General features: G+C 32.6%; 1 protein-coding gene across 4 annotated transcripts in view; it reads left to right on the forward strand.

Moving 5' to 3' along the window:
• The window catches only part of TECRL (trans-2,3-enoyl-CoA reductase like), a 187,484-nt gene that overhangs the window by 17,737 nt on the left and 145,728 nt on the right, over positions 1-24,019 (forward strand). For all 4 annotated transcript variants that reach the window (XM_035004900.1, XM_035004901.1, XM_035004898.1 and 1 more), the window contains exon 2: positions 9,545-9,596. In XM_035004900.1, coding sequence (XP_034860791.1) covers positions 9,545-9,596 — 52 coding nt within the window. The remainder of the gene's footprint in view (positions 1-9,544; positions 9,597-24,019) is intronic.

A 24,019-nucleotide genomic window follows, 5' to 3' on the forward strand; every position in this document is an offset into this window, starting at 1 on the left:
CTTCTTTTTTTAATTTTTTATTTAAATTCAATTTAGTTAACATATACTGTATTATTAGTTTCAGGGGAACATAATGTCTTCTTAGAACTTTGTTGGCAATCGAATTCCTCTAACTTAAATTAATGGTCCAAGTATGTCATGATTTAAATATGTAAATACAACTTCACTAAAATACTTAATTTTCAAGCTATTTCTTCTTGGGTCTCTACTGTGCTATAATAGAAAAAAAAATCTGAACTCACAGCTTAGCTCTGCTTCTGCACAAAATGACACCATATCCACTCTGCCAGATTATGTCTCTTCTAAATACTCACATCATCCACCATCACATCCATACTAAAAGGAGGAACCAACATGTGGAGTACTATAATACATAATGCATGTGTGATGGAAAGTGCTATTTTTTTCAGATGGGTCCCTGCTGTTGCCTCATGGTTATTCATTTAGGAGGTTGAAGACACTAACACTCAGCAAGTGATTGCAAGATGATCAAAGTGTTTCCATCAGTAGAGAATTCATGTGTGGAGCTAATTCTTTAATGAGCTGACAGAGAAAGTCTCACCTTAGCTTATCAATCTGCTTCAATTCTCTAGAATTTCTCCCTGTCTGTACTACATTCAATCAATGAGTATATCATTTTATTCTATACACAATATATCTCTGAACTTTACCATCCAAATTCAAATCATTATCACTTCTAACATACCGACTGATCTATGTGGGTCTTCAACAAACACCCATGGAATATGTAGCAAAACAGGAAATATACTAGAGTTTGTATCTGCTGTACTTACAGCTCATACATGTTCCACAGTATCATCTGGTGAAATAGAACTTGGAATTTATTATTATAGGTGAATCATTTATTAATTGCAGTACCATTTTAATTGTCACCTAGTGTCTGTTCAATTTACAGAAGCCAGACTGATTCTTTTAAAACTTGAGTTATATCATGTCACTGCTCTGATGAAAACCCTCCAACAGCTACATATATCACTCAGAAGAAAATCCAAGGTACTCTCCCATATTCTAGAAAGTTATTCATTATTTCCCACCTTCATCTCTCTGGCCATGTGTTTAACCACGCTGTTCCTAACTCACTCTGCTCCGAACACACTGGCCTGCTTGCTGCTTCTCAAATACTCTGGATGTGGTGGTCCATCAGGGTCTCTGTCCTTGATGTTACTTCTGTCTGGAAGAATCTTCTTCAAGCTATCTGCATAGTTTGCTATCTAGCGTGGGCTTTTGCTCATACATCTTTTTCTTCCTATCAAAATCATATTTCTTCTTTCCATTATTCACATCTCTTACCTCCTTTATGTTTTCTTCTTAAAACTTGTCATCCTCGGATATATTACATATGTATTTCTTTATTCACTGTCTCATTTCTTAAATATTAGTTATAATTGAATATTAGTTCAATGTGTGCCATTGTGCCATAGTATTTTAGAAAGTGCTTTCAGGTATAAAACTGCTTATAATTAACCCAGTTCTGTTTCTTATTGGCTATGGGACAGGACACAGATCTCTTCACATCTGAGTGCATTAGTCTCTGCTCTGTCAACTGGGGTAACAATACCAAACTCTGGGTTGTTAGGAGTTCACATGATTTAACTGTTTAGAAAAGTTCCTGGTACATATAAGACATTATGCAAATGCTGGCTATTATTTTAAAATAAAATGAGAGAGAGAAAGAGAAAGAGAGAGAGAGTTTTTCCACTCTGACACATAGAAAAGTTACTGGTACATAGTTGGTGCTCAATTAATACTTTTGAATGAAACAACAAACTCCACACATATTTACCATATCATATTAGTTGTTAGCTTGGATCCTTTTATGTTAATAAAATACAAATGTTATTTGCATTTGTATAATGGCTAATGATTGATTTGTATAATAAATATCCAAAATATCATGCTTGGAATAAATATTATGAACAGCAAGACATGACAGTGAATACTTTCTCAAGTTTTTTTTTTTTTTTAATCTATATTAGTTAAGTGACTGGTTGTATAACTTCAGGAGGACATTCATATTTCATGACCACAATTTTTTCACCTTTTAAAAAATCTCAGTGTCACTTACTTCATAAGGTTGCTTATGATCAAGTGCCTATCTGTATAGATCGTAAAGCAGTGCTTATAATGATAAATACTCAATATATTTTCCTCCATTCCCCTACCTTCACCTTTTTCACCGCCTCTGCTATGTCATGTACTATGGTGAAGAATAAGTTTTGAACCAGGTTATTTGCATCCAAAGTCCATTCTTGTAACCTGTTAGCTGTGTCACCCAGATAAATTACTTAACCACTTATAGCCACAGTTTTCTTGTATGTAAAATGAAGATAATGTTGTATCTAAAGCCATAAAGATGGTATGTTAATTAAATTACTTAATAAAGGTAAAGGTCTTGGAATAGTGGTGGACTCTTATTAAGCATTCAGTGATGTCAGTTATGACTGCTAGCAGTATTCTTAATGGTTTTCAATGCTATTTCTCCATTCCATATTAATTTAAAACAAAAATGAGATAAATGATTTAATTACAGCATTACACTGGGAGTGAACACACTTCGGTGATGAAAAATGATAATCTATATCAAAGTAATAGATGAAAGAATAGCAAATAATATATATCAAGCATTGAAACTGATCTAAGTTCTAGGTCTCAATAACATTCAGTTTCTTTAAGGTCCATTGTAGGTGTTTAGGACACCTTATGTCCAGAAGAGAAGTGATGGGACTCCTTACCTGTATTACACTTTTTTATCCCTGTTTTGTGCTGTATTTAATAATAACATTTTGTTTAGACTTAACATTGTCTGCATTAGGATTATAAATTATATGGTTGCTTTTTCTACATTTAAGCCTGTGAGAAGAGTACACCCTAGAAGCCTATGTCCTTCAAAACTACTTTAGAAAGAAATTGATAAAAGTTATTTTTCCAGAAATGCTAGCTGTACAAGGGGGAAAAGAATGCTGCTGTGCCTCGTAGTTACCACTTTTGTACCATGAGGGACAGAGGCTGAGCTGTCTGCCATATTCACTGAGAAAGAAATTTTGATTATTATTTGCAGTCACGATTTATGGACACTCTCCATGACATGTTCGCGATAGAAGTAATTTTATAATTCATGTAAAAAATAGTTGGTCTCATATGGAATTATTGAATATTGTATATTACATTCCTCAAACTAATATAACACTGTATGTTACTAACTAGAATTAAAATAAAAACTAAAAAAAAAAGGAATAACAAAAAGATAAAGAAACTGAAAAAAAATGAGTCGATCTTATATTTATTTAACATCTGATGATCTGACCATTTTTATTTCTCTCATGTGCCCAAGAAGCTAATGTCTTGGTCAAAGATGGAAAGCATACACTTTATGTGAAGGAGGAAAACTGAATTGCATTTCATATCCTATCTCCCCATCCCCCCACATGCTAAAGGAACTCATATTTTCCAACTACTATGTTACTACAATAATGTTTAAAATATATAACATAAAACCTATCTATATATCTATATCTATCAATCAAGAGGATGGCTACATAGATGAGGACATGGTGTATGTGTATTTTGAAATGTAAGGGATAGAGGGCCAAATATTTGATGATCAGAAAGGTAAACCCTGTTGAACATTAGTGCTGTTTATTAAGAATTTTTGGCAGGTCCTCACACAGGAGATTGGTAAAATTAAACTTGCCTACTTCTTTGAAGTAACTTGTTTTGTGCTATAAAATGAAGGTGAGAAGCATGCATTTATTTCCTGAGGGAAGCTTTCAGAACCTAATCTAATTCACCGTCTTTTCTTTTTTTAACTTCTGCTAGAAATAAGCAATGTTCTGTGTGATGTCTGCTTCTTCAGTGTAGATCCTAGAGTGAGGAAAATGTGCAGTAGATCCATCAGCCGGTCTGTGATATACATGTAGTGTGTGTGAAAAATAAGTGTGTATTGTTTTGAACCACATTTGTGACACAACTTATTTTGAGAAGTGCATTCAATGAAACTTGAATTAAAATGATTAAATCTTGTTTAAAAAGGTAATTTAAATGATAAAAATCATTTCATGATTTTGTCAGTTCATTACTAAAGATTCTTTTATCATTAAAATAACTTACAACAAAGAGACAAATAGAGAAACAGTTTTCTATCTCATTGTCATTTTTTTCCTCTTCTACTTAAAACTGTAAGGCAGGACTACATCAAACTTAAAAAAAAAAAAATCTGCACAGCAAAGGAAATCATCAACAAAATGAAAAAGCAACCTATGGATGGGAGAAAATATTTGCAAACCACATATCCACTAAGGGGTTTATTTACAAAATATACAAGGAACTCATACCACTCAAAGCAAAAGAACAAATAATCCAATTTAAAAATGGGCAAAGGAGCTTAAAATAGGTATTTTTTCCTAAGAAAGCATACATATGCTCAACAGACATGAAAAGATGCTCACCATCACTAATTATCAGGAAAATGCAAATTAAAACCACAATAAGGTATCACCTTGCAACTGTTAACAATGGTAATCTTCCCAAAAAGACAAGTGTATCAAGTGTTGGCCAGGATGTAGAGTAAAGGGAACCCTGTACACTGTTGGTGGGAATGTAAATCAGTACCACCATTTTGGAAGACAGTATGAAGGTTCCTCAAGAAATTAAAAATAAAACTATCATAAAAAATAGGGGTCCCTGGGTGGCTCAGTGGGTGAAGCGTCCGACTTTTGATTTCAGCTCAGGTCATGATCTCAGGGTTGTAAGATTGAGCCCCACCTCAGACTAGCTGGGTGTGAAGCCTGCTTAAGATTCTCTCTCTCTTCCTCTCCCTCTGCCCCTCCCCACCCACTTGCACTATCTCTCTCTTTCAAAAAAAAAATAAATAAATAAATAAAATTGAATTAATTAAATTAATAAAAAATAGAACTATCATATGATCCATTCATCCAGTTTTGAGGTATATATCCAAAAGAAGTAAAATCAGTATCTCAAAGAAATATCTGTATCGCCATGTTTATTGCAGCAATGTTTACAAAAGCGAAAGTATGGAAACCACCTAAGTGGTTAAATAAAGAAAATTTGGTGTGTACAGACACCGTGTGTATAAGATGGAATATTATTCAGCAACCAGGAAAAGGAAATTTTGTCATTTACAATAACATGGATAAAACTGGAGGGCATTATGCTAAGTTAAATAAGTCACAGTGAGAAAGACAAATACAAAGACAAAGACAAAGACAAAGCATGATATCACTTATATATGGAATTTAAAAAAAATGAAGTCCTAGAAACAGAGAATAGAAAAGTGGTTTCCAGGGGCTGGGGGTGGGGGTAAAATAGTACAAAATTTCAGTTATAAGATGAATAAAGTCAGTGATTCTATTGTATAACCTGATGACTATAGCTTATAACACTGTGTATGATTGAAATTTGCTAAGAGAGTAGAACTTAAATGTCCTCACCAAAGACAAAAAATGTGAGGTGTTAGATGCGTTAATTAACTCAATGGGGGAAATTCTTTAACAAACAATGCATATGTATATCAAATCCTCACATGGCACAGTTTTAGTATCTTACCATTTAATTTGTCAATTATACCTCAATAAAGCTGAACAAATATATCATAAAAATATTTTTAGTTACGATCTGAAGATTACTTATTGTAAAATATCTGTTTACTCAGAATACTTCCTATCCATTCTGAGTAAAATATATGCAGTATATGCAAGTATATTTGCTAATGTAAAACCTTCCAATGGAAATTCTTAGAGAAATATTTTTCACTTTCCTGAACTTATCAATCCTAAAATATGATTCTCCAGGCTAGTACCCTTCCTTGTGTCCTGAAAACCAGGAACAAAAAGCTCATGCCAGTTAGCAAAACTGCACCAGATATTTTGCCTGTATGTGCGTGTGTGTATTTTCATGCCTCTGCATTTATTCATTTCTATTCAATTCATCTTTTATTCTGTTTTTCTATGTCTTTACTGCTGGACACATTTCTAAACAAAGTTTACTGACAATTTTTGGTGTGGTCATGGCAATTACTGTCAAATGAATTTCAAAGAGGTTGTTGTTTTTCCTTATCCCTTGATTTTCATTTCTTTAAACAGGATAAGCAGTATTCTGAAGACATCTGTTCATTTCAAGGAGTTCCTGAGAAAGTAGCTGAAATTTAATTCTAAAAAGTAGCAATAGTACAAAAAGAGTTTTACTGTGTAATACTGCAGTATCTGCATAGGAAGGAAATTCAAGCAAATCCTAGATTTCAATTGAATGTGAAAAGTTTTTTCAGTCCATCAATTTAAATTGTTGGATAAAGTAATAGTGACCCAAAACTCAATCACGATCAGTTGGAATTAGAAGTAAATTTTTGATTCAACTAACAAACACCATTTACCTTGTCTATTTAACATTTTAAGATCAATTTCCTAATTGATCTAATGAGAAAGAAACATTAATGAAGAGAATTTCAGGATTTCAGATGTCAGAATACTTATGTCTCCCATTTGCACAATTAATTGTGATTTATAAAAGTGAACAAATTATTGTGATGATAGTTTGTCTTTTTTAAGAGGTATTAAAACTGGCTAAAAAGTAAAAGTTATTATGAATAAACTTTCTGATGAAACTACAGAGACATCGATTTTAGTAATTGGAAAGTCTTACATACTCTGGTAATTATCATATTTTCCTCTCTTTGTGTTCTGAGTACAACAGAAGGGCTGGAGGAGTTGATCAAGCACAGTCTTGTGGCTAATTGAGCAATACTGTCTGAATCATTTAATAGTTAATTATTTTTTTCTTCTGTATTTGACTAAAATTGCTCCAGCTAGGGCAGTTCTCAAAGATTTATTCAAAATCAGCACTTTTCTAACATGTGAAAGTCAAATGTAATTTTTAAAAAGTAAATTAAAAACTTTGTTAAAAGCTTGCAATAACAACCCATTTCCACACGTAGGTTTCTTTCAGGAGAATATAACCTTAGTTTTGAAAATTTGTAAATTCAGAGCAAAAATGCATATATCAAATTAGAAGACTTTCTTTTATTTTTTATTTACTTTTTTTAGTTTTATTTTTTTATTATTATGTTATGTTAGTCACCATACATTACATCATTAGTTTTTAATGTAGTGCTCCATGATTCATTGTTTGCATATAACACCCAGTGCTCCATGCAGTACGTGCTCTCCTTAATACCCGTCACCAGGCTAACCCATCCTCCTACCCCCCTCCCCTCTAGAACCCTCAGTTTGTTTCTCAGAGTTCATAGTCTCTCATGGTTCATCTCCTCTTCCGATTTCCCCCCCTTCATTCTTCCCTTCCTGCTATTGTCTTTTTTCTTTCTTTCTTTCTTTTTTTTTTTTAAACATATATTGTATTATTTGTTTCAGAGGTACAGGTCTGTGATTCAACAGTCTTAAACAATTCACAGCGCTTTCTTTTAAATTATTCTAGGAAAACATAGCTTTTCCACAGAAATCTACTTGAGAAAGATTTTTCATTCCAGATTTAAAAACTTCTGTTTTCATATGAATTTGCACTCACAGCTTTATTTTTTTGTTTCAACAGAAGTGACGTTAAACATTATTACATTTTATATGGTGCACTAGATATTGAAATGCAGACTGCAATAACACCAGGTCTTTGTCCTCAAGGACTTCAGAGATGGTTGGAACAACTAGCATGTAAACACAAGATAATATGCCTTCATCAAGTGAGAGCTGAGCAACAGTGAACTCTAAGGAGCTATTGATCATGAAAATTACTTGTTTTTCTAAATTAGATGGCCCTTGAAATGAGGGGTGGACAAATAATTGATACTCTAGAAAACAGTATATGGATTTTAGGCATCCTTATCAGAGAAAGCAACATATAAAATTTCTTTGTGTTTAAGTAGTGGTAAGATAAAACCAGAACAATGTTAAAGTACCATGTTTTAAAAAATATAATTCAAATATAAGAGTTAAATTATCAATATTAAAATGAAGTATAGGGCACCTGGGTGGCTCAGTTGGTTAAGCGACTGCCTTCGGCTCAGGTCATGATCCTGGAGTCCCTGGATCGAGTCCCGCATCGGCTCCCTGCTCGGTGGGGAGTCTGCTTCTCCCTCTGACCCTCCCCCCTCTCATGTGCTCTCTCTCATTCTTTCTCTCTCAAATAAATAAATAAAATATTTAAAAAAATAAAAATAAATTAAATAAAGTATAATATATTCAAGTATATAAATATATATTACCCTATCTAAAAACTGTTTTATAAATATTTATAACCTCTTCCAAATAAGAGCAATGTTATGAAATTTTTGAAATTTTCATACAGATTCTTTAAGGTTCTTTTGTTCTTTACAACACTACCCAAATGGGAATTAATATCATCATTCTGTGCTTCAATCTTAGAACATTTTATTTAGTAAACTATATTCATAGAAGAAATTAGAAAAAAAGAAACATTCTATGAATTAATGTAGCCCACCCTTGGTTATAGGTCTATTAATCAGAGAGTGGAATATGGTAAAATCAATGCATTCATTGTTATACTTTTAATATTTAGTTAAATATTAAATATAATATTATAATGTTAATTAGAACTGCCTGGGGTGTTTTTATATGCCATCCTTTATGCACTTTTATTATTCACTTCACTCTTTCAAAATAGCTGTAAGACTTTAGTGTAGCAATAAAATACATCATGAACACAATATTCTATATGTGTTTAGAGAAAGGAAATATATTTTCTTACATGGCCATGGATTTGTCCTTTGTTAAAGATCTTGAAGTATTGTTGAGTTTTTTCATAAGCCAGTGAAAGGGACCAGAGGTAGAGAAAAATTTCAGTTAGCAAGTTTGATATGAACAAATTCAGAGAGTCAAAAAAATGTTGTATTGGCTTGAGGTGTTTAAATAGAATTCTCATCCTCATACATTTTGCAATCCTGATGAATCCATATATCTAACATGAATAAATACTAATAATATATCTAATTATATATCTAATATATCTAACATGAATTTTGATAGACTTACCATTTTGAAATGGGAGTTTTAATAACATAACTAATGAGGGGGCTTGGATAGGATATTTTTTCGGATGATACTCTGTAGTAAACATTTTCCTCTTTTGCCCATATAAATCAACCTCATATACTGAAGCTTCTCTGTTACAAACTCTTTTACCTTCTGTCTATCTTGTATATTTATTCATATTTTAATTGGTAGTCTCACCAGTTTGGAAGCCAGAAGTTGAGTATTATGGACAAAGAAGATTCAAAAATATATTTTTGAGGTGACCATTTAATAATCTCATATAATGACATCATTATTGCTACATACAAAAATAAAATTTTAGAAAAAGGCATACAGATGCAATATTTCAAGGTTGTCAAAGCAGTAATGAATAAAAAGTCACACAAAACACACTGGTTATTTCATACTAATTTTATACTTTACTAAATTATGTTTTCTTCTTAAAAAATATAGCAAACAAATAAATACTTTATTAAAATAATTCTCTCTATATATTTTCTTTTCCTTTTCAGGTGGTGCAAACATCTACTATTCATGATGTTAAACAAAAACTCCACAAAGCATGTAAGTTTTATACATAATTTAGAATTTATGTTACAGTTTTCTCAAATTGGTTCAAATGTATCTGTAAGAATAAGTTCAACATTATGATGGAAAGAGTGTATGGAAATCATATTTTTACAGGAAACTCAGAAATAATGTGTTATATATTTCCTGACTATATTTTCGTATCTAACTCTAATCCACAATTCTCTTAGTTTTTCACAAAATTATTTTGTCCTTCATATTTGAACAAGTATTTACTTATATGTAAGCAAAATATTAAGCAAAAACTTTACTCCATGCATTTATACTGGTCAAATCTCTTTCACATAGAGATTTTTTAACAGCAAATTAAAACTATACTATTTAATTTTATTAGTAGCCAAATTTACCTCATTAAAAGGTGTCTTTGTTATTTACTTAGAAATATTTATATGAGGTTTATTTAAATTGGATTTTTATTTTACAATTTTACAATAATGTTTACTCATAACATAAACATCATGAAAATGTCTATAATTACTAGGAAGCATTTTTTATAGACTTTAATTTTAAAGCAGTTTTAGATTCACAGCAAAACTAAGCAGAAAATACACAGAGTTCTTATATACCCTCTGCTTTCACACATGCACAGACTCTCCCACCAACATTTCACATCAGAGTAGTACAGTTGTTACAATTCATGAACCTACATTGACAAATCATTATTTCCCAAGGTCCATAGTTTACATCAGAGTTCATTCTTTGTGTTGTACATTGTATGGTTTTTGCTAGTGAGCATTTTCAATCTCTTGTATTTATTTGAACAATATTTCTTTTCTGAAAGTCTTAAAGCTCGCAATGTAATGCATCAAACAGTTTATAAATAAAGTAGGTAGAATTTTTAATAGGAACAGATAGCATATATAGTATGGAATATAATTATTTAAAATATGCTTAACCTGTTTAAAATTCTTTGGGAAGGTAGGTTCTAATATTTACCTCAAAGACATGTAGGATTTAAATATGCAGAAATGAACCAGAAAGGGATTATGGTAAGGAAAAGAGAAAAAAACAAGTGCAGAGATCTGTCATGGAATTGATTCTCTAACTTTTAGAATGAAAATAAATTATATTTTTGCCAGTACTTTCTAAATTAGGGAGAACTTTTCGAAACCCCAAATTTGTGCCTCATCACATTACCTATGTTAACCATATTAACCTGATTATTTACACAAATATTTCCTGTTTATTTGCATACTAATGCAGTTGTTTGTGTTATTCCTATCTTTGCATAAAATATGGTCCTCAAACTAATAATTATTGTCATCTTTGGAAAGACTTGGATTAAACTTATTTAATGAGGTCGTTTCAGAAAGTTTAGATTGTAGTAATAAGTGAGAAGACATTTGAAAATAATGCTTTTACTATAAAGTACAAAGTTGCAAGAAAATGGTTGTATTTAAATTAATAATGACAACGTAATAAAAATATGATTTCTACTATTGTCTGAAAAAGAGGAAATGAATTAAGGGCTAATGCATGTGTAGAAGGAATGTGCAATTACCTTGATGTGTAAGTCTATGACTGCTTGTATGACAGTTTGCAATATATATATAGATATACATAACAATTACAAGAAATCTTAAAAATTTTTGAGCCAGAAGTCCTGTATGTGGTTTAGAGCCTATTTCTAATAATAAGTAGTTTGCAGAAAATCTTAGAAATATGCAGTTTCTGAACTGGATAATTAAAAATAAGACAGGCATCTGGGTGGCTCAGTCGGTTGAGCATTGGACTATTGGTTTCTGCTCAGGTTATGATCTCAGGGTTGTGGGATTGACCCCAGGGTTGGACTCCATGCTTAGCGTGGAGCTTACTTGGGAGTCTCTCCCTCTTTCTCTGCCCCTCAGGCTCTCTAAATAAATAAATAAATAAATAAATAAATAAATAAATAAATAGACAAATGTAAAAAAATGTGACAATAATGTGATTAGTTTTAAAAGCTATATCAAGACAATGATTTCTTTTTTTTAGACTTAGTGATTTCTTTTTTTTTTTTAGACTTAATGCTTTCTTTAGAGGATTTTTTTTTTAAGATTTTATTTATTTATTTGAGAGAGAAGGAAAGAACACAAGAGGGGGGGGGATAAGAGGGAGAAGCAGACTCCCCACTGATCAGGGAGCCCAATGAGGACCTCGATCCCGGGACTCCAGGATCATGACCCAAGTAAAAGGCAGTGGCTTAACCAAATGAACCACCCACGTGCCCTAAACCTAATGATTTCTTGATGACTATTATTTTATTTATTTTCCTAGCCATATATCTAATCTTTAACAACTATATGTAAATTGTGATCTTTTCATTATTATAAAATGAGTGTTATTTTATAAAGTATACCCATCACTTAAAGAAAAATAATATTCAAATGATTGTATTTATTATACCATACTTTATGTGGCCAACATGAAAAAATGCTCAATATCACTAATCATGAAGGAAATGCAAATTAATACCACAATGATGTATCGTTTCACATCTCTCAGAATGGTTATTTTCAAAAAGACAAGAAAGAAAATGTGTTGGTGAGGATGTGGGAAAAGGGAATCCTTGTGCACTGTTGGTGGAAATGTAAATTGGTGCAGCCACTGTGGAAAATAGCATGGAGATTCTGTAAAATATTAAAAATAGAACCACCATATGATCCAACAATTCCACTTGTGGGTATTTAACCAAATAAAATCAAAATACTAATTCAAAAAATGAATGCACCCCTTACGTTTATGAGAGCGTTATTTACAATAACCAAGATATGAAAGCATAAGTGTCCACCTAAGTGTCCATCAATAGATGATGGATAAAAAGATATGGTACGCACACAGACACACACACACACACACATGCTGGAATATTACTCAGCCGTAAAAAGCAATATCTGTTTGTAACAAAATAGATAGAACTGGAGAGTATTATAATGTTCAGCAAAATGAGGCAGAGGAAGACAAATATCATATGACTTTACTTACATATGGACTCTTAAAACCAAAACAAATGAATCAACAAACAAAAACAGAAAGAGACTCATAAATACAGAAAACAAACTAATGATTGCCTGAGCGTAGGGGAATAGGGAGGTGGATAAAATAGGTGAAAGATATTAAGAAGTACAATCATCCATTTATGAAATAAATAACACATGGGAATGTGGTATACAACATAGGAAATATAGTCAATATAAAAACGTTGTATGGTGACAGATAGTAACTTATTGAGGTGATCATTTCATAATATATGTAGGTGTTGAGTCAGTATATTGTACACCTGAAAATCGTGTATTATGTGTAAATTACACTTTAATAAAAAATATAATATTCAGGCAATTTTTGTCCATTATACTTTATTTCAAAAACTTACTGGTATTTCAGTTTTACAAAGCACAAAAACATTTTTTTGCTATTACATTACAGAGAATTTTCTATAAGTCAGTTAAATTGGACATTATGTTTAATGTATCTACCAAATAATAAAAGGCAAGGAAAAAGTGCTAACACTAAAAATTTTACAATGGTAAAACTGAAACAGAACAAAATAATGTGTTGATTGCTTTAATATTTTATGTTGATGTTTAGCATATTTAATAGCATTGAATATCTTGTTGAATTTCATAAATATATTCAAATAATATTAATCTTATATGTGTAACTACAATGGTTAGATTTTTTACAAACTTATTTCTTTACTTTCTGACACAGAATAAATTTTTTTATTACAATACTTCTGATGCTGTTTATTGGCAAGCCCTGCAGTTATAATAGGAATTGTTAATCTTGTAAAGAAAGAAACAGAGTCATCAGAAGGCTGGGTTTCCTGGAGGGAGAGTTCTCCTTATTTGTTCTTCATCTCTATTCTTTGTTCTCTTAGGTGTTTTGACTGATCTTGATTTCTGGTCGCCCTACTGTTTCTCTTTGTGTCAGCTTTACATTTTTCTTAGTTCTATTTTTAAATTTTCTTTACTGTGATTTTCTTACCCTGTGAAATGACTATCTTATCCTCTTCCAGGGTTTATAATTTTTTTAGTTCACTTTTGTTATAAGAGTCATCTTTGGGGCGCCTGGGTGGCTCAGTCATTAAGCATCTGCCTTCGGCTCAGGTCATGGTTCCAGGATCCTGGGATTAAGCCCTGCATCGGGCTCTCTGCTCAGCGGGAAGCCTGCTTCTCCCTCTCTCACTCCCCCTTCTTGTGTTCCCTCTCGCTGTGTCTCTCTCTGTCAAATAAATAAATAAAAATTAAAAAAAAAAGAGAGTCATCTTTTAGATTACCCTGTTGATACCATGGCAGCCAGACTGGTGAAGAAATAGAATGGGAAGGAAACCACGATTAAAATATTAGTTGTTAAAATAAGAGGGAAATAGCAATGGTTTCATGAAAAAGAGGTTCTAATAAAACTTTAAATTATACATATGCACACATATGCACTTTCATCTATTTATCCTCTTCTCATTTTTAATCACCAAAAATGTATGAAATGCCTCAGCTGCAATACTCCCCCAGTCTTTCTGTACCTCCACACATGTCTTTATTCACACTTGTGATGATTGTTTTTGCTTGTATTTTGAAGCCTCTCCTAGAGAGTCTCAGAGACCATGCTCACGACCCTATAGGTCATGCTGTTTACTCTCATTTTCTCATAAAGGTTGTGCAGAAGAATTAAACCTTGTTAAAGTTAAGCTGAAAAATTAAGAATCTTAGAAATCTAGGTGACACTGTGACTAAAATTATGTGAATATTTTCAAAGATTTCAAGGGATTAAAAAAAATTCCATGTTAAAAAACAAACTTGGGGCACCTAGGTGGCTCAGATGGTTAAGCATCTGCCTTTGGCTCAGGTCATGATCCCAGGGTCCTGGGTGGAGTCCCACATTGGGCTCCCTGATCAGCGGGGAGTCTGCTTCTCAGTCTACCCCTCCCCCCTTCTCATGATCTATCTGTGTCTTGCTCTCTGTCAAATAAATAAAATCTTAAAAACAAAGCAAAACAAAAAACAACTCTATTACGTATTCAAGCTGAGTAGCATTACCTTATTTCATGTTACTTAAATCAATAACTATTCCATGATTTCTTTATTTTAAATTTAAGTTAATTATCTTTTGGTGTACAATATGACTTTATTAGAATAATAGCTAATATTTTTAGAACATAATAGAACTTAAAAAAGCCAGGACCAACTGTGTATATACTAATTTAAATCTGTAATGATATATTCCATTTTGTGGATTTAATCAATCAACAATCAAAATGTTTGCCAGAATAACAAGTAAATTACAGTGGAAAAATTCTGCCCAAATATTACAAGTTATTTTGCTATGCTTTATCATACTTAAAAGTATTTAGATTCTTATAATCTAGACCTCCTTAGAAAAGGGATGGATGAATAGTTAGCATGGATAAAATAGAAGTTATATTAATAAAAAGAATTTAAAGATTTTTTAAAGCAAATGTCTAGTGAATATATTCTTTCAAAACTCTGTCATTACTTGTTTTAGGGAGGAAGCCAAGGAATCTAAAGCAGAGATTAGATAATACTACTGCTGTACAAAGTTGTATAAAGGTAGGATTTCATCTAAATAGTTTAAAAAAAACAACTTTTTTTCAAATCTTTAAAAACTTTTACTGGTTTTGTAGCTAAAAGTGATTTGCAATCACAACAAGATAAGGTGCTCTGAATACTATTACCATTTCATGCATAATCTCTAAAAAGAACTAGCCTTCAACCACTTACTGTGAATGACAACTTCTGTGATTGTTTGGTGGACGTAAATACCATAGTTATAATTAAAATGGATGATAGGAAAAACTCTCTAAAGATCAAGGGAAGCCATTTTAGATTTCTTCCTAAGTTAACAGGACTGTGTATAAACTTCATTTAAACCAAAAGGCTGATTAATGGCCCACCAAGCATACTTTGTACACTTGCTTTTTAAATAAGTAGCCTAAAGGAAAACCATCTTTTTTTTTTTTTTCAAGATTTTATTTATTTATTCATGAAAGACAGAGAGAGAGAGAGGCAGAGGGAGAAGCAGGCTCCCAAGGAGCAGGAAGCCCGATGCGGGACTCGATCCCAGGACCCTGAGATCATGACCTGAGCTGAAGGCAGACGCTTAACCATCTGAGCCACCCAGGCGCCCCTAAAGGAAAACCATCTTGCCCATAAGATATCAATCAATGCTCCTACTGCCTGCATCCCTTAACACTAAAATTTGTGATTTCTGCATATATGTTAATCTATAATCCTTTGAGATTTTACAAGAAGTACAAAATATATAACCCTATAAAAGCTCTTCATTTTCCAGAGCACTTTCTTCCCTGTGAAGAGCATGTTTCCTGGGCAACTATCCTAAATTAGGCTCAAATAAAACTCTCTTTAAAAAATTTTATTTATTATATATTACATTATATATATAATAAATATAATATAATATAATATATATAATAAAATACATAATAAATAAATATAAATATAAATAAATAAATATACTTAAATTCTTACTTAAATTACTTAAATTACTTAAATTCTATTTAGTGAACATACTGTGCAATATTGACTTCAGGAGAAGAATTCAGTGATTCATCACCTACATGCAACACCCAGTGCTGATCAAAGTGCCCCTTTTAATACCCATCACCCATCTACCCATCCCTCATTGCTTTCCTTCCATCAACCCACAGTGTGTTCTCTATCTTTAAGAGTCTCATGGTTTGTTTCTCCCTCTCTGTTCATATGTTTTGTTTCTTAAATTCCACATATGAGTGAAATCATATGGTATTTATCTTTCTCTGACTTTTTTCATTTAGCATAGCATACCCTACCTCCATCCACCTTGTTGCAAATGGCAAGATTTCATTCTTTTTTGAGGGGTGAGTAATATTCCATTATATATATATACCACATCTTCTTTAGCCCACCTGGTAGACATTTGGGCTCTTTCCAAAGTTTGGCTATTGTTGATAATGCTGCTATAAACATCAGGGTGCCTGTACCCTTTCAAATCTGTATTTTTATATCCTTTGGATTAAAGACCTAGTAGTGCAATTGCTGGGTCATACAGTAGCTCTTTTATTTTTAACTTTTTGAGGAACCTCCATACTGTTTTCCAGAGTGCCTGCACCAGTTTGCATTCCCACCAACAGTGTTAAGATCATTCACATTTCTCCACATCCTCGCCAACATCTGTTGTTTCTTGTGTTGTTAATTTTAGTCATTCTGACAGATGTGAGGTGGTATCTTATCATGGTTTTAATTTGTACTTCCTTGATGATGAGTAATGTTGAGCATCTTTTCATGTGTCTATTAGCCATCTGGATGTCTTCTGAAGAATGTGTATTCATATCTTCTGCCCATTTCTTAACTGGATTATTATTTTTTTGGGCATTGAGTTTGGTAAATTCTTTGTAGATTTTGGACACCAACCCTTTATCAGATATGCCTTTCGCAAATATCTTCTCCCATTCTGTATGTTGCCTGTTAGTTTTGTTGATTGTTTCCTTTGTTGTGCTGAGATTTTTATTTTGATAAAGTCCCAATAGTTCACCTTTGCTTTTGTTTCCTTTCCCTCCAGAGACTTACCTAGTAAGAAGTTGCTCCAGCCAAGGTCAAAGAGGTTGCTGTCTGTGTTGTCCTCTAGGATTTTGATGGTTTCCTGTCTCACATTTAGGTCTTTAATCAATTTTGAATTTATTTTTGTATGTAGTCTAGTTTCATTCTTCTGCATGTGGCTGTCCAGTTTTCCCAAAACCATTTGTTGAAGAGACTTTTTACATTGGGTATTCTTTCCTGATTTGTCAGAAGATTAGTTCTGGTATGGATTGAATTAAATGTGTAGATTGCTTTGGATAGGATTGACATTTTAACAATGTTTTTCCAATCCCTGAGCATGGAATGTTTTTCCATTTCTTTGTGTCCCTTCAATTTCTTTCATAAGTGTTCTATAGTTTTCAGAGTACAGATCTTTTACCTCTTTGGTTAGGTTTATTCTTAATATCTTATGGTCTGTGGTTCAATTCCAAATAGAATCAATTGCTTGATTTCTTTTTCTGCTGCTTCATTATTGGTGTATAGAAATACAACAGATTTCTGTACATTGATTTTATATCCTGTGACTTTGTTAAATTCATGTATTAGTTCTAGCGATTTTTGGTGGAGACTTTCAGGCTTTCTATATAGAGTATCATGTCCTCTACAAATAGTGAAAGTTTGACTTCTTCCTTGATGATTTGGATGTCTTTTATTTCTTTTTGTTGTCTGACTGCTAAGGCTAAGACTTCCAGTACTGTGTTAAATATAGTGGTGAGAGTGGACATCCTTGTCTTGTTCCTGACCATAAGGGAAAAGCGCTCTGTTTTTCTCCATTGAGGATGATATTAGCTTTTGGTCTTTCACATATGACCTTTATGATATTGAGGTATTTTCCATCTGTCCCTACTTTGTTGAAGGTTTTTTATCAAGAATGGATGTTGTATTTGCTTTTTCTGCATCTACTGAGATGATCATATGGTTCCTATCCTTTCTTTAGTAATATGGCATATCATGTTGATTGATTCATGAATATTGAACCAGCCATGCAGCCCAAGAATAAATCCCACTTGACCATGGTGAATAATTCTTTTAATGTACTGTTGGATTTGATTTGCTAGTATCTTGTTGAGAATTTTTGCATCCATGTTCATCAGTGGTATTTGCCTGTGATTCTCCTTTTTAATGGGGTCTTTGTCTGGTTTTGGAATCAAGGTAATGCTGGTCTCATAGAAGGAGTTTGGAAGTTTTCCTTCCATTTCTATTTTTTTGAACAGTTGGAGAATAGGTATTAACTCTTCTTTAAATGTCTGGTAAAATTTCCCTGGGAAGCCATCTCACCCAGGACTTTTGTTGGGAGAGTTTCAATTACTGATTCCATTTCTTTGCTGGTTATGGGTCTGTTCAAATTTTCTATATCTTCCTGTTTGTGTTTTAGTAGTTTGTATGTTTCTAGGAATTTATCCATTTCTTCCAGATTGCCCAGTTTGTTGGCATATAATTTTTCATAATTCTCTCTTAAAATTGTTTGTATTTCTGTCATGTTGGTTGTGATCTCTCCTCTTCCATTTGTGATTTTATTTATTTGGGTCCTTCCTCTTTTCTTTTTGATAAGTCTGGCTAGGGATTTATCAATTTTATTATTTCTTTTGAAGAACCAGCTCTTAGTTTTGTTATTCTGTTCTACTGTTCTTTGTTTCTATATCATTTATTTCTGCTGTAATTTTTATTTAAAATTCTCTTATGTTTAGAGACTCTAAAAGGTTTGTTCATTTAACATTGACAAATCCACAGTTTTAAAGTTGGGTGAGATATAAAATCCAATGAACATTTGAAGAATACTGAATGAGATTCAATCTTTATGTAGTAACAAATCACATAACATTTACTAAATGTTTTTCAAGTTACATCAATATTTATATTTTCAAAGCTTATATCAAAGTTTGTATATAATTGAGATTAACTATGCAAGATTTTGATTAATGTGAGCATTTGTACCAAACACTTGATGAATAATTTCTTTCTAGATAATTCCTCATAAATATTTTGGATCCTTATTTGACACTAAAGTTTGAATACTTGTTTTTTTTTTTAGAAAATTATACATAGTATGGGGCACCTGGGTGGCTCGGTTGGTTAAGCGACTGCCTTTGGCTCGGGTCATGATCCCAGGGTCCTGGGATCGAGCCCCGCATCCGGCTCCCTGCTCGGTGGGAAGCCTGCTTCTCCCTCTCCCACTCCCCCTGCTTGTGTTCCCTCTCTCACTCTCTCTCTCTCTCTCTCTGTCAATTAAATAAATAAAATTTTAAAAAAAGAAAATTATACATAGTAAATGCTTTTTAGTGTTTCTAGATCATGTTTCTTTTTAAATTATCAAAATAAATTAGGATGCTGTGATGTTTTGATTTATACTAAGAAATGTATATTTGGTTTTCATCCTAGTTTCTGGCACAGAGCTCCTAAAAACTTTGGAATATCCTAAGTAATGACAGCAACAAAGGTCTTTTATTGTTAATGAGGTAAATTTTAGACTACACTAAGAATGGGGTCTTGTTGCCAGGAGGTTTGGAACTTTCAGTCTCACCCCCAGGCCTCTGGGGAGGGGAATGGTCTAAAGTTTGAATCAATTGTCAACAGCCGACAAGACTGGATTCAGAGAGCTTCTGGAGAATATGTGCAGATTCAGGGAGTGTGGTTTTTTTTTTTCAGACAAAGCATGGAAACTCTGAGGCATTTCTCCATCCTTGTTGTATTCATCTCTTCCACCTGACTGTTCCTGAGTTATATCCTTTCATAATAAACTTGTCATCTAATAAGTAAAATATTTCTCTGAGTTCTGTTAGAAGCTCTTGCAAATTAATGATACCTGAGGAAGGGGTCTTGGGAAACTTCATTTTATAGGAGGTTGGTCAGAAGCACAGGTGACAACCTGGACTTGCAACTGGTGTCTGAAGTAATGGAAAAGCAGTTTTGTAGGACTGAACTCTTAACCTGTGGAACCTGCTGGTACTTCCAGGTAGATAGTGTCAGAATTTAGTTAAATTGTGGGACACCATGGTGGTGTCCCAAGCATAGGTTGTAATGGGAGAACAGCCTCCTCCCTCCCACACCCTGACACACACATGTTTAATTGGGTGCAAAACCCAAAATAGATGCTCTAAGCCAATAAAGTCAGAAATAATAACACCATGAAATTAGGATGATATTCCATGGAATCTTTCTACTCATCAATTTTTTATGGACTAGGAACATATATGTCAAAATTGATAAACAATTGTGTTTAAGAAAATTAGAGGAAACCATGAAGGGCAAGGAAAATGAAAAGAAAAGCTCTTTCCTTGTGATGTTTATCTTGTTATTGTTTTCTCTTCTTTCCTCAAATCTAGGTGTGTCAATTATTAGTATCCTTGTGCTCTTCAAGCATTATACCTCAAAAACATAACTCTGTTAGCTTCCAATACCATCCCTGGGCTGCAGAAATTTCTTTCTTTCTTTTTTTATTAACATACAATGTATTATTTGTTTCAGGAGTACAGGTCTGTGATTCATCAGTCTTACACAATTAACAGTGCTCACCATAGCACATACCCTCCCCATTGTGCATCACCCAGCCACCCCATCCCTCCCACCCCCCTCCACTCAACAATCCAGTTTGTTTCCTGAGATTAAGAGTCTGTTATGGTTTGTCTCCCTCTCTGGTTTCATCTTGTTTCATTTTTCCCTCCCTTCCCCTATGATCCTCTGTCTTGTTGGAAAATCCACTTCTAAAACCTATAAGATTTTTTCTCTGCATAACTGTTCCTTGATACTTAAAACCTCTAATTCTCCTTCAAATGAATTTCTTTCTGTTAAATTTCATACTTTCTGCCAATGATTATAGCATCGCTAATTTTTGTTTCTTGGATATTTGAATTGCTTTAAAAATTATTTATTAAGTTTAAATTGTCACTTAGGCAGAGTATCCCTATTCCTTCACGCCGATGTTTGCTCGTCTCTTTATATTTCTTGGAATAATCTATCTTTATAAAATTCACTAAATTATCAAGATATAAATGCCTTTTTGTTCTTGATGAGAATCCTTGATTTTTCTTAATTATACTCTCATTTTTTTAAATTGAAAGATTATAGCTGATATCAAAGTTGAGCTTTTGCTATCAAATATTGTGCCTCATAATATCTTTGTATGTCCTATTCTAGTTCCCTTGCATTAACATTCATAATAAGGAAAATAAATATAGCTAACTTTTATCAAATAGTCACTCTTTGTTATGAATATCCTAAGATATTTCTGTTCAGCAAATATTTAAAACTACTTACAACAACTTTATCATTATCTAGTAGTATTTTACTTTTCATTTTACAGATGAAATTCTTTGAAAAAGATTAGAGAACTTGCTCAGTGTCACATAGCTAATAAGTGGCAGAGCTGGAATTCAAACTCAGGGAATATGACTCTGTAACCTGCACTCAAACCACTAATCTCCATTGCCTCTATTTTACTGAGTCATATATTTAAATTATTTTTTAGGCAGAAATTCAAATAATACCTGTGTATTTTACTTCAGAAATGCTATCATTAGTCCTCATTAACAAATAGAAAAAGAACTTGAAAGTTAGTTTTAGAAATTATGTAATGAATAATATTGCTATAAGTCTATGCATAGTTCACAATTGGTTATAAAAGTTGAAATCCCTGTCTAATGTCACCTGGTGCCATGTAAGATCAACAGTTAAATTAAAAACAACACTTAATACAAATAAGAGGAATTAATGCAAATATGGTTTGAAATTGCCAATGGAATTTTCTCCTGTGAGACTGATCTAAGAATTAGTAATATATGAACTGAAGTAAAAAGTGAATGACAGTCAATTGAAGTATAATTCATGCACTCATTCTGTGTCATAAAGGAATTTTCTGAAAGACAAACCAAGTCATTTTACTCATGACCTGTGTTATCTATTAGTTGGTAACACCATACAAAGTTTCAGTGATGTTTATAATTTATTGGACTACTTGTCTCTGAGTCCCCAGAGACAGCCTGGGATGGGGCAATGGTGGAAAGGGAGAGAGAAGCAAGAAAAGGCAATGGGATTAGGAAATCAATTGCAGTTTCAGACCCATAAAGGGATGTATAATTTATTGTGACAGTTGAAATGCTTATATTTCTTTGCCAAAAGGCCAGGGGGACATAAACAATGATAAACTTTGAAAGGTTCAAGGAGAATAACTCAAAACAAAGATAACACAATGGAAATATTTATGACATATAGTATAGAATAATGAGTATCCTCTAGGCAATCTGAAAGGAGCCTCCTGGACAAGGCTGTAGAATTCCCTGATCTCTCTGTGAAAGAAGCTAGAAAAATGATAAATGTAACCAAGGGAAGAAGTGGCAGAATGTTTTTCTTTAAAAAGCTCTCCACTGCTAACTCTAGAAGTAGCTAATATTCTTTCTATAATAGTTTCCTCAGCAACAGAAATTATGAGTCTTATCAAGAGTTTAGATAAATATATGGAACAATTTGGCAGGTTATTCACTCAGGTTACATTTTGTGAAAGCTATGGGGATTAAGTGGCTATTTCCCTTCTAGAAATCTAATCACCCCACAATTCAGTAAGACCCTTCAATAGTGGGCAAAAATCTCACCAGTTTTTTCATATTACAATTAGATCTCAAGATTGAGATAAATTAATAAATCCTGTTAATATTGATGTTCTGGTCATTGAAAAAATTCTAATGAATATGCCAACTGACACAAAAAAAGTAGACTATATGGGTCTCCCTGAGCTAGAAATAGCAAAAGAGATCTGTTAACCACATCCTTGATGAACCTCATGCAAAATATTTCAGGAAAAGAGTGAATTTTTATGAATCATATTTAACCCATTTAAAATTTAATCAGATTTTCAAAGCATCTCTTCTTTACTAAGCATACTGTATACATCATTATAACAATTTTATTCCACAGATTGTTAAGTTTTCTTCAATAAAGAAAGAATCATTACAATTTGAAGCCAAATAATATTTGGTAATCTAAAAAATTTTGTTTCACAGGAAATTTTTTATAAGTTTCCACATGATTATCTCACAAAATAATAGTTTAATTTTTTTTGTATTTTTAATTGTATCTTTAAGAAAATCTTTTTTTTTGCTACTTGAGTAACAAAAATTATTTAATTCCATTTAATTCGACAAATACTCATTAATCAAGTTAAATCATCAGGTACTATGCTTTACTACTATAGATGAATATTCATAGTCTAACCATCAAGACTTTGTGGCATACTGAAACACATGTGCCTACGCAAGCATACACACAAATTGAATGATTTTCCAGAATTGCTTAATGTTGAATTAATTAGTTAAAAATAATTAAAATTTTATTTTACATTAATGTTAGTAAATTTTATTCTGTGTGGTCGCAGATGCTCTCTTGATTCTTAAAAGGAGTTGACAGGATATATCCAACTTTCTTTTTCTTAAGTATATTTCAAAATAGTTAACTTATATATGTTGAGAAATGTATATACATAGAGAGAAATGTCAAATCTTTTTTTTTTTTTAAGATTTTATTTATTTATTTGACAGAGAAAGACACAGCGAGAGAGGGAACACAAGAAGGGGGAGTGGGAGAGGGAGAAGCAGGCTTCCCATGGAGCAGGGAGCCCAATGTGGGGCTCTATCCCAGGACCCTGGGATCATGACCTGAGCCGAAGGGATCACAAACTCAGCTTAACAACTGAGCCACACAGAGACCCCGAGAAATGTCAAATCTTAAAAAAAAAAAAAAAAAAAAAAGGAAAGGCTGGAAGAGATAGCTTGCCTAATTTTGAAATTTTATTTTTTTAATTTAATTTAATTTATTATGTTATGTTAGTCACCATACAATACA

This window comes from Mirounga leonina, unplaced genomic scaffold (assembly GCF_011800145.1).
Source record: "Mirounga leonina isolate KUSES-001 unplaced genomic scaffold, KU_Mleo_1.0 Mir_129, whole genome shotgun sequence".
Taxonomy (NCBI): domain Eukaryota; kingdom Metazoa; phylum Chordata; class Mammalia; order Carnivora; family Phocidae; genus Mirounga; species Mirounga leonina.